The sequence below is a fragment of the Pseudorca crassidens genome, chromosome 7, assembly GCF_039906515.1.
Source record: "Pseudorca crassidens isolate mPseCra1 chromosome 7, mPseCra1.hap1, whole genome shotgun sequence".
NCBI lineage: Eukaryota > Metazoa > Chordata > Mammalia > Artiodactyla > Delphinidae > Pseudorca > Pseudorca crassidens.
In genome coordinates, this window is record NC_090302.1 from 14,226,789 (window position 1) to 14,241,296 (window position 14,508).

Consider the following 14,508-nt stretch of genomic DNA (forward strand, 5'->3'; position numbering starts at 1 on the left):
CATTCTGCCCGCTGTGAGGTGGTACCTCATTGTGGTTTGGATTTGCATTTTCTCTAATGATTAGCGATGTTGAGCATCTTTTCACGAGGCACAGTCTGTTTTGAAAGAAGATGGAAGCCCATCAGGTTTTTTAGATGGACAAATAATCACTAATTTGAAAACATTTAGTTAAACTTCACTATTTTGAATCATGTTTTAGATATGTAAAAAGTGTCTAAATGTTGAACAGAATGTTTCTAAATTTACTAACAGAGTATTTTAATATTTCATGTCACTAGTTTGATCATCTGTACCGCATTGTTTTTTAGTTTTTTGTGCTGGCCGCTGTCTGTACTTCTTAGAAACACAAGTATAAAGTCATCCCATGGGCATTGCAGTCATATTTTAGATCCTGGTGATGCTTAAATGACTGTGCAAAATACCTACATATTTTAGCAAAGGTTTTAATTCTGTTCTGCAAGAGTAATTGCAAATCGAGGATAAAAGGTTATAAATGATCATTTAGGAATTGAAAATTTCTAGGTGTCAGTTTAAGAAACCCCAGCTGTTGCAGCCTACGGTATTTTCCCCCCAAGAAAGGTATGCTTTTCAGGTTGTAGTTCTTTCTTTGTAGGAAACACGGATTTATTCTGCTCTGCCCTTGGCCATTTTGTGTTGATTTTGGGTTTATCCTCTGCCCATTTCTATGAAGAACTTGAGGCTGTGATGATGTCTCCGTTGGCTCTGGGCAGTCTGTTTTCCTTCTAATCATGTGTGATCCTGAGAATTAATGCTAGATGACCAGGGAATTGAAGAACAGAGAGTAAAACACACTGACCATATTTAACTTGCTGCAGCCAGAGATTTATAGTTTGGCTATTGACATGGTTGGGACATTGCAGCTGAATTTCCTGAGTATTAAAATAAATGTCTTTGTTGCAGAGCTGTGATATAGCTACTGAAATAGACACCATCTGTCAGGCCACTAAATTGCCCTGATTACCAAGAAGTGAGCCATTAAGGTCTCTCTTTACATATCTGCTGCCTCTTCAGATTGTGGTCTGCCCATTACATACGTTTCCTTCAAGTCATTGAGGAAACTATGGTGGAGTAGAAAATGCCTCGGCTTTGGTGTCAGAATGTCCGTTCAGCCGCTTATTAGCTCTGTGATCTTGGGCAAGTCACCTCCTCTCACTGAAGCTCACCTTCCTAATCTGTAAATGGGGAGTTACATGCCTACCTCCTGAGAGGATTAAAAATAATGTGAGTGTATTTGTTAAGGTTCTTTTGATTGCAAGCTGTAGGATCCAACGCTGAGGAGTCTGAGCAAAACAACAATGAAAGGGAGTATTTACCGGGAACATACCGGAGAGTCTCACAGATGCCAAGGGTCGTAGACTCTGGGGCTCTGTCTTGTTTGGAGAGGCAAGGTGGAGGGCGGGGGTGGAGAGTGGGGATGGCGGGCAGAGGGTAGGGGACAGGGGGGTTGGTTGCTGCTGCTGAGCAGGGGCCCCCTCTGGGCCACTTGGCCCTCTGCCTCTGTGCCGAGGAGACCCACTGGTTTGCCAGCTCTGCCGAGGGAGCCAAGTGACGTCATTCTAATGGGGCATGATTCAGCGCAGGGGAGCAGGTGATTGATGCAATGGGACCCAAATGGCTCTGAAGAGTTCATTTATTTAACATGGGTGAGCAATTTGCTTCTAGGAAGACGTTGACTCACTCTGACTTCCATTATGCAAAATAGCCACAGGAATCTCTGCTCTGAAGAGTCACATTGGTCCCTGTGTTCCCCTCTTACCTTTTTAATCATCATTTCAGCGAGCATCTGTGGCAAGCACTGTGCCTGGATCGGGGTGCTGCTGCCCGCAAGGGGTCCCCAGGCCTGTGAACATGTGGTTGGTACACGAGCTCCGGGTGAAGGTGAACCAGGGTGCCGTGGGGCTGGAGGAGGGTCTCTGTAAGGGACCATGGAGGGTGTCAGTGGAGAGGGCTCGACTGATGAAGCGTGGTCTGTGAGGAGGAGGGAGTTTCCTGGTTCCACGGAGATGGAAGGGCAGGAGAGCAAGCACAGGTGTGGCCGGCTGGCAGGTGGAGGGTGGGGGCTGAGGTGAGCAGTGACCTGGAAAACCTGGTGAAGGTTTGGAATGGCTGCCTGAAAGGAGGGGAGGGGAACCAAGCTGGGCACCCAGGCCCTGCACCACAGTGGGCAGTCCTCTAGGGCTTCCAGCCAGGCCCACGGTGATCCAGTTAAGATACAGGGTCGCGGGCTTCCCTGGTGGCGCAGTGGTTGAGAGTCCGCCTGCCGATGCAGGGGACACGGGTTCGTGCCCCGGTCTGGGAAGATCCCACATGCCACAGAGCAGCTGGGCCCGTGAGCCATGGCCGCTGAGCCTGCGTGTCCAGAGCCTGTGCTCCGCAACGGGAGAGGCCACAACAGTGAGAGGCCCAGCATACCGCAAAAAAATAAAAAAAAAATATATATATATATATACACATATATATGTGTGTGTGTGTATATATATATATATATATTTTTTTTATACAGGGTTGGGATTCTTTCACTGGATATGTACATCCCACAGCTGAGTCTCCCACATCCACCTGAGGTCCACATTTATTCATGTTTTTTCCTAGTCCTTCTTGGTTGGTTACTTATCTAAGCACAAATTCTGACTGCCACTTATTAGCTGAATGGACTAAAACACATGACCTGTCCTCTCGGAGAATCAGTTTATTCATCTGAAAAGTGGGAAGATTAATATACCTCCTTGGTCGTTATTGTGATTAGAGATGACCTATGTAAAGGACCTGGCCTAGCATTGGAGCGTAGGAATGGTAGTTATAGTTGACACTCCTTAAGTGTTTACTCTGTGCCAGGCATCCATGTGATAATTTTGTATAGATTAGCTCAGTTAATCTGTTTCACAACCCTATGAGATATGTAGAATTATTACCTCTACTTACAGGTGAGGCTATTGAAGCACAGAGAGATTGAGTAACTTGTTCAAGGTCACACAGCTAATAAGGTCACACGCTCTTAACAGTCCCTGCCCTTGGTGGTAGATGCTCAAGAAGCAGTAGGTTTTTCTTATTTTCGTCGTCACTGTTGCCTGGCCTTTATGTGGCTGACAGCGACTGTGTCACCTTTGTCAAACTCCCAGTGCTTTGCATCCATCATGGGTCATTCACGGGTGGACCAAAGAGCACAGGCCCTGGAGCCTGGCTGCCTGGGTCCACACCCTGCCTCACCACCCTGACTCCGTGCCTCGGTTCCCTCATCACCAAAATGGGGAGAGTGGTAATGCTTGAGCTCACTGGCTTGTGAGGATTAAGTGAGAAAATGCTGGAGAGCACTTTGTACCACGGCTGACATCCTGAGGACATGGTAGCCTCTTCGTCTTGATCCCCGGGTGAGTTCCTCCCAGGCGCTCCCCTGGGGCCCTCTGTCTACGTGCGGTGCGTACGGGTGGGAGCTGACACTGGTGACTGTGTACAGAAGGCAGGTGGGAGCTCCTTGTGCCAGTGTCATGTGGCACGATTTACAAAAGGGCCTGACATTTCTAGCAGTGTGGGTGGCCAGCTTCTCATGACCAAGCTGGTGGGTTAGCATTTAAAACCCTCAGTTGGCAGGTGCTGCCTTTGCCTCGTTTCGTTCAGGGCTAGAACCACAGCAGCGTTCTCCTGGGTCAGGGGCTGCTAACCTTTTTGCCATCTGCATCCCTTGGGTAGCGTGCTGGAGCCAAGGACCTCTTCCCTGGAAAAGTATTTAAATGCACAAAATATGTGCACAGGATTATAAAGGAAACCACTTATTTTGAAATTTGGTTATCAAAATATAAAACAATCAGCTGCAGAAATGGTGCTTCTTTATTAATGTGTTAAATAACAAGACCTAGTGGTGAACAGAGTGGCTGCTGCAGTTCTGAGGTATAACTGCAGCAGTGATGAGAATAAATATTTTGAGGTACTTGCAACATATACAAAGTAACTATTTCTTTTGATGACAAAATCTCAGGAAAACACCGAGTACTACTATGGTTTGTAGCAGTAACAGTGTTCCTTCAACCCCTAAATGAAGGAAACGCTCAATTTCAGTTAGAGGTTAGCGGCAATAAAGATGTACCTTTTTCCCCTCGTTCATGTTTGAGTTTTCCTTAGGGTTGGAAGCCCTATCCGGCGTCATTATCTGAACTTCAGGCGACAGGCTGAGTCCACGAGACACAAGGGCTGCTTGCAGCCCCTCTCTCTCCACTGACCCAGTGTCTCCCTAGCATTAAGGAGCTTCTGGTCTGCGCCAGGCGCTGTGCCAGGTGTCCTGCACGCTTTACTTCTTTATTTTAACATTTTCTTCTTATTTTGAGATAATATCAGATTTATAGGCAAGTTACAAGAGTAAAGGGTTTTGCTTGTCCTGAGCCATCTGAGAGTAAGTTGCCTGTGTGAAGCCCTGTCAGTTCTGAATACTTGAGTGTGTACTTCGTGTCAGCAGGGACCTTTTCCTGTATGACACAGCACAGCCGTCACAGCCAGCGACTGAGCAGAGACCCTCAGACTACCATCGAACCCTCAGGCTCATTCGTGTCTCACCAGCTGTCCCGTAAAGCCCTTTGTAGTGGAAGGAGCCAGTTCAGGATCTTGTGTTGCATTTAGTAGACTTTAGTCTGTTGACTTTCACGGCCCTGAGACTTTTGAAGCGTCCAGGCCAGTTCTGCCGTGGAGTGTCCTTTCGTTGGGTCTGTCTGATGTTTCTTGGTGCCTGGCTTCAGGTGAGGCATCCTTGGCAGGAGTGTCACAGGACCAGCGCTGTGTCCTCAGTGTGTCCTGTCCGACAGTACACGGCTTAGCTTTGTTACCTAAGCATTACCGGCCATGCTGACTTGGGTTAACTCTGTGAAGGTGGTGTCTGCGTGGTGTCTCGACTATGCAGTTACTCTATTTTCCTTTGTAATTAGTAAGTATTTGAGGGGAGGTATTTTGAGTCTATGTAAATATGCTGATCTTCTTCAAACTTTCACCCGTTAGTTTTAGCCTCCTTTTATGTTTTGTGGCTGAATAATTTCTTACCATGATGGTTAGCAAATGGCGATTCTTCTAATTCCATTATTCCTTCTACATTTATTAGCTGTTCTGTAACGAAAAGCCCGTTCTTCTTCCCATGTACTCATTTACTCATGTCCGTGTGGATGTGAGTTTCTGTTTCACTCAGTGGGGTATAATGTGTTACTATCATTGTTTTGATGCTCAGTTGTCCCAGGCTTGGCCTTTTCAAACTGGCTCCTGTATCCTTTTGACAGTGCTCCATTATTTAAACACTTCCTTATTTTCTGGTGTGGCAGAATGCTGTAGGCGTGGATTGCTTTGGAATTTCATTGCATCAGTACTGGAATTGGCCATTTCCCCTGGGATCCTTGATTCCTTCCAGCACACAATTGAACTTGTATCTGCTCTGTAACTCCATAAGCTGGTGGCGGCTGTTGTCCAGCATTTTACAGGTGGCTCTAGTAAGTAACTTCCTGAGGCCCCAGAACCAGGAAGTGACAGAGCCGAAATTTGAACTCTAAAAAAATTTTCACATTTGTGAAATTCACAAAATTACATCCTCACTTCATCGATGAGGAGCCTGAACCTCACAGAGGTTTGTTAAGCTGGTTAGCTGAGGTCACATAGCTAGTAAGTGGCAGAGTCCCCCTCAGATCTCTTTATCATCAATCTGTTCATGGTGCCTTGAAAGCGTGGCTCACCTGACCCCTACTATTTTAATGTAAGTCCCTTGTCCCTAAAACTTGTCAGGTTTTGGTTGATGAATTTCTTTTCTTTGTAGCAAGAACAAGCGTGGAAGGGCATTCTTTGTAGTTTTGTGAAAACAATGACCAGCAGCTCTGAGCTGGGTTGGGGCGGGGGGGAGGGCAGAGGAAGTTTCACGAAGGGCAGTTGGGTGTTGTCGGGAGCACAGCGCTCAGCTTTCTTCCTCCGTGAGTGATGTGCGGTCATTCCCCACTCCCCCTGCAGGTGGTGCCCTCTGACTGCAGCCTGATCCGGAGGCTGGCACAGGGGTTCACCTTTGTTTGGATTTATAAACCAGAACTATCCACATGTGTTTGCATAATGTAAGGATGTGCGCTTTCAAAATTCTTCTCTTAATGACAGATGCCCATTGTCGTTTTCAGGAAAAACAACAATTAGGCTATGAAGAGCTGATTCAGGTCTTAAAGAAAGAGCAGGACATCTATACACATCTGGTGACATCTCTGCAGGACTCAGACAGGTAAGGGTTTCTGTTTGGACATCACGGGCATGCGTAACACACATATTCTGAATAAATGCTGGTAGTTTCGGAGGCAGTGAAGCCTTCCCACTTTGCTTAGGAAGCTTAAAGTGCTTGGATGGTGATTGCCTTATTTAAATCAGATATACCTATTTCCTAGCAGGAATTGTCTGATTTTTTTGGCAGCAAATGTAGGATAAAAATATCATTAATACTAATTACTCAGGTTTTTATAATACTTTATTATGGATTTAGAAAGCGCCTCCACGTGTGTTATCTCTTATAATCCTCACTGCTGTTCTGTGAGGTAAGTAATATCATTATCCCTACTTTCCATAAGTGACTCGGAGTGACTGGTGTCTTCACAGAATTGCCGAGGTGATTTGGTGCAATGAGATGTGGGGAGGAGAGCTGATTATAGGCTAGTGGTCTTGCCACTGCCCTGCCTGTGTCCACGGGCAAGTGACACATCTGGGCCTCTCTTGGCCCAGCACTGGGTTGGCCTCAGTGATTTCTCCCATGGAGGAGTCACCTCTCTGCACACTGGGATGGTTACGGGTGGAAGGATATGATGTCTGGGGTTCATTTCCACACTGCACAGCAGCGCAGGGAGCAGGCGGGGACACCGATGGAACGAGATTGGCCACGGCTCCCTGGTTGTTGGGACAGGGGTGTGGGCAGGTGTGTGTGTGGGGGGCTCATTATACTGACTTGTCTTCATGTGCTAATGTCTAAAATTTTCCATGATAAAAAGTGAAGGAAACCCAGCCCTCACTGCTGCCTCTCTTCTGCCCTTCACTCCAGCGCTAATGGGGTCCTCACTGTTCCGGGGCGGGGCGTCTCCTGTCTCTGCTTTCAGCAGCTATCTGCACCCTGCTCTGCGTCCCCCTCATCCTTGAGGGTTTGCCTCAGGGGTTCCCCTTGTCAGGAGGCCCGCTTGGTTCCTCTGCCCTCACAGCTGCCCTCACCTCCCTTTGTTACTTGGCTGCTGTGGCCTGCGTCTCGGCCTAGAAGGTGAGCACCCCCAGGGCAGGGGTTCTGTCTTGCTGTCTGCATTTCCCAGTGCCTGTCACGGGGGCTGGTATGGAGTAGGCACTTGGGAAGTGTTCGCGGGTGAACCCCCTCCCAATTCTTCTAAGTTATGAGTTTTCAGGATTTTTAATCTGAAGCGAGTTTAAGGAAAATGAAAACATGCTGATGAAATTCTCTGAAAGTGAGCTTTTTCGAGAAGCCTCAGCTGCTCGTCATTTTCACTTGGGGGAGGGGTTGAGTAGTGCTGCGAACCTCAGAGGGGGAATGGGCACAGCGGGTTTAATTGTGCGGCTACTCCGACGGGAGCCAGTTCTGACTCTGGGCACCGAGAGGCCCTGGGGTGGATGTGGCCGCTGTCAGGCTTCCTCAGCGTCACTGATGGCGGCTCTGAGTTTCATAGGCTCTTCCTTAGTGAATAACAAGGTGCATGGGACCAAGGTGGGTCAGGGCTGTGACTAATAGAGATGCTTAAAAGGTTTCCTGTTCACCTTCAGAGTCACAATACATTCAGCAGCTCTGAGCTCTTGGGTAGGTCACTTTTCACCCTGAGCCTCAGGATATGTATTTGTGCAATTGAGATTGGCCTGCCTACAGACCTACCTGTTTACCTACCTCCCTACCTACCTTCCAGGGTTGTTTGAAACGAGATGATAATGTGTAAAGTCCTAATTCTGCCTGGCAGATAGTAAGCACTCAACAAATGGTAACGTTTATTAAGACTAACAGCAACGTGAAAAGCCTCCATAGACCTCAGTGTGCCACTGTGCATAAGCTCAGCTTGCAGGGGGTTTTGAGCCTTCAGACCTTGCCCTAGCGAGCGGGCAGAATTGTGGGCTAAGGCCGGTGGAGCCCCCTGGGGTAACTCCAGCACTGCTCACTCTCTGGAAACTGGCAGTGAAAGCTGGATGACTCTGGAGACGTGTGACGTACTTGTAACTAAACTTGGAAAGGGGGAGCGGGAGGGAGGAACTGACCAAGGGCAGCTGTGTGCCTGGTCCTTTCCCTTTACGATGTATTCCTCACAGTGACCCTTCAACCCCATATCACAAAAGTGGAAATCTGCTCTTGGAGATGTTGAGGGTATTTCCCAAGCTCCTACACTTAGGGATTCTCAGAGCTCAAGTCTCCGTGGCTCCTGAGCCCAGGCCCTTACTGAGACAGCTCTCATCTGGAGGACAAGGACAGTTTATACTTTGCCTCTAACTCAGGTTTTCTCGACCTCAGCAGTGTTGGGATTCGGGGCTAGATAACTTTTGTCCTTTTTTTGAGGGGCCGTCTTGTGCATTGTAGGATGTTTAGCGACATCTCTGGCTTTTGCCACTACATGGCAGTAGCACCCTCCCTGCCCCAGTTGTGACAACCAGCAATGTCTCCAGAATTGCCATATGTGCCCTGGGGGGTTTAAGTCATCTCCAGATGAAAATCACGCCTGTAACTCAGGAGTAGCAGAAAGCTTGGCTTATAAATGTCTGCTGTATGGGAGTCATTAGAATACGTGGAAGGAAGGAGGCGATGTTTGTCGAGCACCTCGTGTGTGTCAGGCACTGTGCTAAGCTCTTTCCATTAGAACATCTCATTTAATCCTCAAAACACTCTTGAAGGAAAGGCACTGTCCCCACTTTACGGATGAGGCTAGCAGGACTCGAGCAGTTTAGCTGACCGCCAAGGTCATGGAGCTCGTGAATGGTGGCACTATGGGGGCGTGCGTCCTCCGGCTCCTCCCCCACTCCACTCCAGAAGGAGGAAGGCTCAGGGCTGTCCTTTCTTTCTGAGTGAAGCTCCTTTTGTTCCACCGACTCCTCACACCCTGCAGAGATCGTGGAGTTGGGGAAACAGAAATGACAGACGCAGGAGCAGCAGCTGTGTACTTTTCACCCTGTCAGAAGATGGAAGAGGGAGTGAAGCCGTCGCTTTCCCTAGCCCTCATTGCAGGAGCTTCGCTAAAACAATCTCCTTTCTTCCCCCACTGGTTAAACGCGTCTGCGGCCTGACCGCATCCAAGCGAGTGCTGTGCTGTGACACCTCTGTAAGGTTTCCATCAGCCTTACAAATTGATCATTATGATTGTCTTGAAATGGAGCTAGGTACAGGCTGCTGGGAGGGCCCCTTCCCTTGCAAGGAGGCTGCTTCACAGTGAACCATCTTCAAAGCAGCAAGCATAGAAGATTAGACATAATGGTTTATTTTCCTTCCAATAGATGTTGATTTATGTGTGCAGTTCGATGGACGGAGCTGGAAGGAATCGCTGGAGGATAAGTGGGGCTTGAGTCTGTGGCGCACATATTTCAGAGCGATGGCTCCTAACCATTTGGGGCTGTGGACCCCTCTCGAACAGTCTGATGAAAGCTCATGGACCCTCTCCCTAAAACAAATCCACATTTTCATACACTTCTTCCAGCAGTTTCAAAGTGTTGATGGACCCTTTCAGGGAAAAAATAGGTCAGACGCTGGACAGAGTGACGTATTTCTTGGTATTTAAAAAAGGCTTTCTGATCTGTTAAGGCGTTTTCGTAGTCTCAAAAAATGTTCACATACTTTGACCCAGTAATTGCACTGCTGGGAATCCGTCTTAAGAAGCTAACCCTGAGTGTGAAACAAGGCTTTAGGCGCAGAGATTTTCATTGAAACAATATTTACGTTACTCAGGTGTCTGCTGGAGCCTCTGTTCCTCTCAGAGAACCGGTTCAGACCCCTGCCACGTGCACGTCAGTAGGAGTCCGGAGCCCTGCGTGAGGAACTGCACTGCCTAGTTCAGTAGGCACTAGCCATGTGACTACATACATATAAATTAAAAAATTAAGCATTCAGTTCCTCAGCATGTAGCCACATTTCAGATGTTCAGTAGGCACGTTCAGCTAGTGGGTACCATATTCAGCAGCGCCGATACAGAACATTTGCATCATTGGAGGCAGGTCTGTGGGACAGTCCTCCCCCCGTCAGTGCAGATTCTGGGAGGTGCGCTTCTTCATGGCCTCCTCTGAGTTCTGGGTTGCTGGTTTCTTGCAGGCTCTCTGTGCAGGTCAGTACCATGACCCAGACGTGATACTTGACATCACCACCCCTCCAATAAAAACCCATTCTACTCTGCATTTGTGAGTGGCCAACCCATTGCTGTAGACTTCTTTTGACCCCTGAATTGGTCCTTCTCTTCCTCCTATTATTGACTCAGTCTTCTCCTTTTCTTTTTTCTTGTCCCTGCTGCCCCTCACCTTTACCTCCAGTGCCACTTCTTTTAGGGGTGACATGGCCGACGTTCTCCTTGTCGCCTTCTCTTCTGTGGAGAGCCTTCCTTCCATACCCAAGCCCATGCAAGGCGTTATTCCAGAGAAACATTCTGGGGAATTAAATTACTTCCACCTAGCTACATCTGTAGCAAAAACTTGGAAATGACCCAAATGTCCACTAATAGGGGATGAGTTAAATGGTGGGACATTCACCCGATTTAATGTTATATAGTCATTAAAAATGACATTTGCAAATTATTTCTGAAAATGTAGGGAAATATTTAAATGAGAAATGCACAACTTAGTATTTTATGTCCAGAATGATTTCAACCTTATAGAAATACTCAGGGAAAAAGATTGGGAGGAAATAGTCTGCCATGTGTTTTTTGGTAGTCGGGTTATGGTAACTTTTGCTTTTTTTTTTTTAATATGTTTCTATTATAAATGTTCTATAAACGTGTATTTACTTTTATAACCAGAAAAAAACCCACAAATGACATAAAAATCAAAGGAAGGCTTGCTGGGCTTTGCATCTTGAAGCACAAGTAGGTCTGTTTTAAAATTCTGGTGTCTTGTTTTACCAAGTGTCAGCAACCTGCAAGCTGAGTTGAACAGCATCTTTGCCCTGCGGAAGCGGCTGGAGCGCGATGTGCTCTCCTATCAGAACCTGCAGAAGGCCCTGGAGGAGCAGATCAGTGAAATCCGGCGGCGGGAAGGTACGTGCTCTCTTGTATGTATTTCCCTTTGGTTTTCCCGCCTGGAGGGCCTTGGCTGAACTTTAAGAGAGTCCTAAGACTGCAGTAGGAGGCGAGGCACCCGGGGATTTCGTCTGGGAAGCCTTTTTTGCAGTGATGGTGTTGCTGTTGCTCTCCTAGTCTGTACCTGTCTGGCTTCGGCTCGCGGAGTCAAAGGGCCCAGCAGGTAGTGTTAATTCCGCAGAGGGCCTGCTGCAGGACTGCTTCCTCGCTGCCTCTGCTGTGTTCTGCATTGTTTGACTCTTCTAACTCCAGATAACCTTGGGGCCTTGCCATTTCCTTTCTGTGGTCAGTGGCCCTCATCACCCTAAACATCTGGGCTCTGCCTACCACGGCACCCACCGCAGAGAGCCCCACTGCACAGACACGTGCGGGTGAAACCTCTGTTTCCTGCTGAAGCATCGCTTTTCACACTGTCATGACCGCAAGTGGATTCAGCTAGGGAGGGTCCTGTGGTACGGGCGCTGCTGTGCTCATGACAGCAGTATCTGGCTCCCTCCTTTGCTAGAACCTGAGCCCCGTGGTGTCTGGGTTGGCGTTTTCCTTTCCTTATCTCTAGCCTTCCTTTCCTTTCTCTTCCTTATTACTGATTGTAATTCCTGCTTACAATCAGTAATAGCAGTGGTAGGTTTGACATTTCCTGAGCGCCCGCTGTGTACCAGGCACAGCAGCAGGCACTTAACTTCTCACCTCTGATCCTGACCGTTGTCCCACTGGATCGAGTAGACATTGACGTCACATCACAGGTAAAGAAACCGAGGTGGCAGTGGGGGTTGATTTACCCAGATTGGAGGCAGGACATCTTCCTTCGAAGTCTAGCTCTTTCCTCTATACGAGGCGTATCAGCTCTTACCCACATGTATTGAGTGAGATCATGCTTGTGGATATGCTCCACTCAGTGAACAGCGTGACCCTTCTCTGCACCTTTGCTCCCTGTGAGAGGGTGACCTTTGGTGCAGAGAAGGCCGACCCTTCCGTGGGTGACCCGAGAGTCTCTCATCATAGATCTCATAGGCGGTTTCTGTACTCGGTGTGCTCGCTCCCGTGGCGGGCTCTGGGGCCGGTAAAAAACACATCAGGCGCTTTTGAGTTCTACCCTTGAGGCTCACATCTAATTTTCCTGTATTTTCCTGTATTTTCACTTAAACAGAATCAATTAAACAGAATCACTTAAACAGAATCCCTCATTTAAATTGAAAATCACTATTTGCTTGTGCCACTCAGAATGGACTCCAGGTACAGCACTGGATATGCAAATTATAATTCAGAGTTGGCCACAGTGAAAGCCCACAGCCCACGATGAAACGATACATTGAGATACCAGCCTGTAGAGAAGGAAGAAAATTACTTTTGCTCCAAAGGTGGTGCATTAAACTCCCTGTGTGTGCTTATCTCCCTTTCCCCCGCTACCCAATTCAAAGTGCCTTAGATGGATTGCACGGGGAATTGTCTGGGAAGGATCTACTTCTGATGTTCTTTTTCTCCTCCTGCCCGCTTTTTTTTTTCTTTTGGTGCAGAAGAACCATTTTCATTTTATAGTGATCAAACATCTTATCTGAGTATTTGCCTTGAAGAGCACAATCGGTTTCAAGTGGAACATTTTTCTCAAGAAGAGCTTAAGGAAAAGGTATTGACCTATTAACTTTCAGTGCTTTGTTGGTTATTTGTTGTCTCTTGGGTTCCTGATCAGAGGTGTAAGATTCTGAAAGCCCTTCTCCCTGCCTCTCTTCCCTCTCTCCCTGCCTATCTTTTTTCCCCTTGATGTACGTTCCCTGGAGTCCCTACCCCGTGTCTGATGCACGCCTTCTGAGGCTTGAGGACCCCACCCAGGCTCCGTCTCCCCTGGGAAATGCTCTCTATCCCCGCTAGAATTAGCCAGCTTTCCCTCGGGTCATTCTCCTCTCTTCTTGTACCTGACTGCACTGATGTCCTTCTCATACTGATCTATAGTTATCTGGGTATTCTTCTGTATCTCCACTAGGCTGTGAACATCTTAAAGCGAGTGAGTGTATCTTATTTATTTCTGATTTCCCAGTGCCTGGCACACATAGTGGGAGGTAATTGATGCTTTTTGAAAGAGTAAAGATTCAAGGTTGATCAGTAAATCTTTTCTAAAACTGGAAAGGTTTTCAATCTGTTGATCATTGGTGTGGTTAGAGTGGCTTTGTATTTCAAGGTTCTAAGAGCCATTGATAAGAGTAGGAAGTGTGAGCTCAGAGGACACTGTGATTTATTATAAAATTACCATCTATGTATGACAGGTTGAGTTTCTGTCTGGGAATAACTCACATGCCGGTGGAGTAGAGAGTCATGTGAAGGAGCAGTGGCAATGTGGAGTGCAAGGGTGGCTGTAATAGGCAGAGGTGCGAGGTTTAGGGGTAGCCGAGAAGGAGAGGTTAGCTGTCGGGGGTTGGGAGGTACTCACTGGATCACAGGAAACTTCTCAATAGAAGTGAGACCTGAAGTGGTTTTGGAGGTTGAATAGGAGTTTATCTAGTTGGAAGACTTCTTCAGCAGAGAGAGAGAGGAAAAACAGCAGATGTAAGGTGCAGAAGAGACAAGAAGGAGAACTATAAACATGTTGGTGTTTTGGGAGGAGTGGAGCAAGAAGCATTGAGGCATCTGTTAGTGTTTCGAAGATGAAAATAGACATGGTAATAGCCACTGCGCGTACCTACTGTGGTTGTGTTAAGGGCAGGAGCTAGTTCCCTTTGTTGGCACTTAGTGAATGTTTGTAGAATCAGAATGTTTTCTTCTTCCCTCTATGATATAACCTCCTTGAGGTTGGGTCCGAGTTGTGTTCATGTTTTGGTTCAGTGGACACCTGCTGTGTGTGGTCAGGGTGGGATTTCCCACTTTCTTTGAGGGGCTAATGATTACCCCCTTCAGAAGGGTTTGGAAAATCACTAGCCGTTGTGATTTGAAGCTTGCAGGGAATGAAGGTGGTGTCTGCTCAGATGCTATGTACCTGGCCTCGCAAGGCCTGCGCCTTAAGGAGGAGCCCTGGACCGGGAGTCCAGGCCCGGCTCTGCCTCTGTGCGGGCAGCTGCCCCTGCCCACACGACCGGGCACTTTGGCTGTTGTTGTATGTCACTGAATTCTCCAGGCACCCCAACTCTGGGACCTCGGGCAGTGAACTTCTTTGTGTCTCGGGCTTCTTGTTGTAAAACGGGGACAGTCATACTGCTGTCCGCCTCCTCGGGATTTTTGTAAGGAGCGATTGACTAAAGCTTGTGGGAGTAGTTTAGCAGCC

At 47.7% G+C, this 14,508-nt stretch overlaps 1 protein-coding gene across 4 annotated transcripts in view; it reads left to right on the forward strand.

Moving 5' to 3' along the window:
• CDK5RAP2 (CDK5 regulatory subunit associated protein 2) overlaps positions 1-14,508 on the forward strand; it is a 181,974-nt gene that overhangs the window by 88,608 nt on the left and 78,858 nt on the right. For all 4 annotated transcript variants that reach the window (XM_067743509.1, XM_067743507.1, XM_067743508.1 and 1 more), the window contains 3 exons: positions 6,147-6,244; positions 11,086-11,216; positions 12,773-12,882. In XM_067743509.1, the coding sequence (XP_067599610.1) occupies positions 6,147-6,244; positions 11,086-11,216; positions 12,773-12,882 (339 nt within the window). The remainder of the gene's footprint in view (positions 1-6,146; positions 6,245-11,085; positions 11,217-12,772; positions 12,883-14,508) is intronic.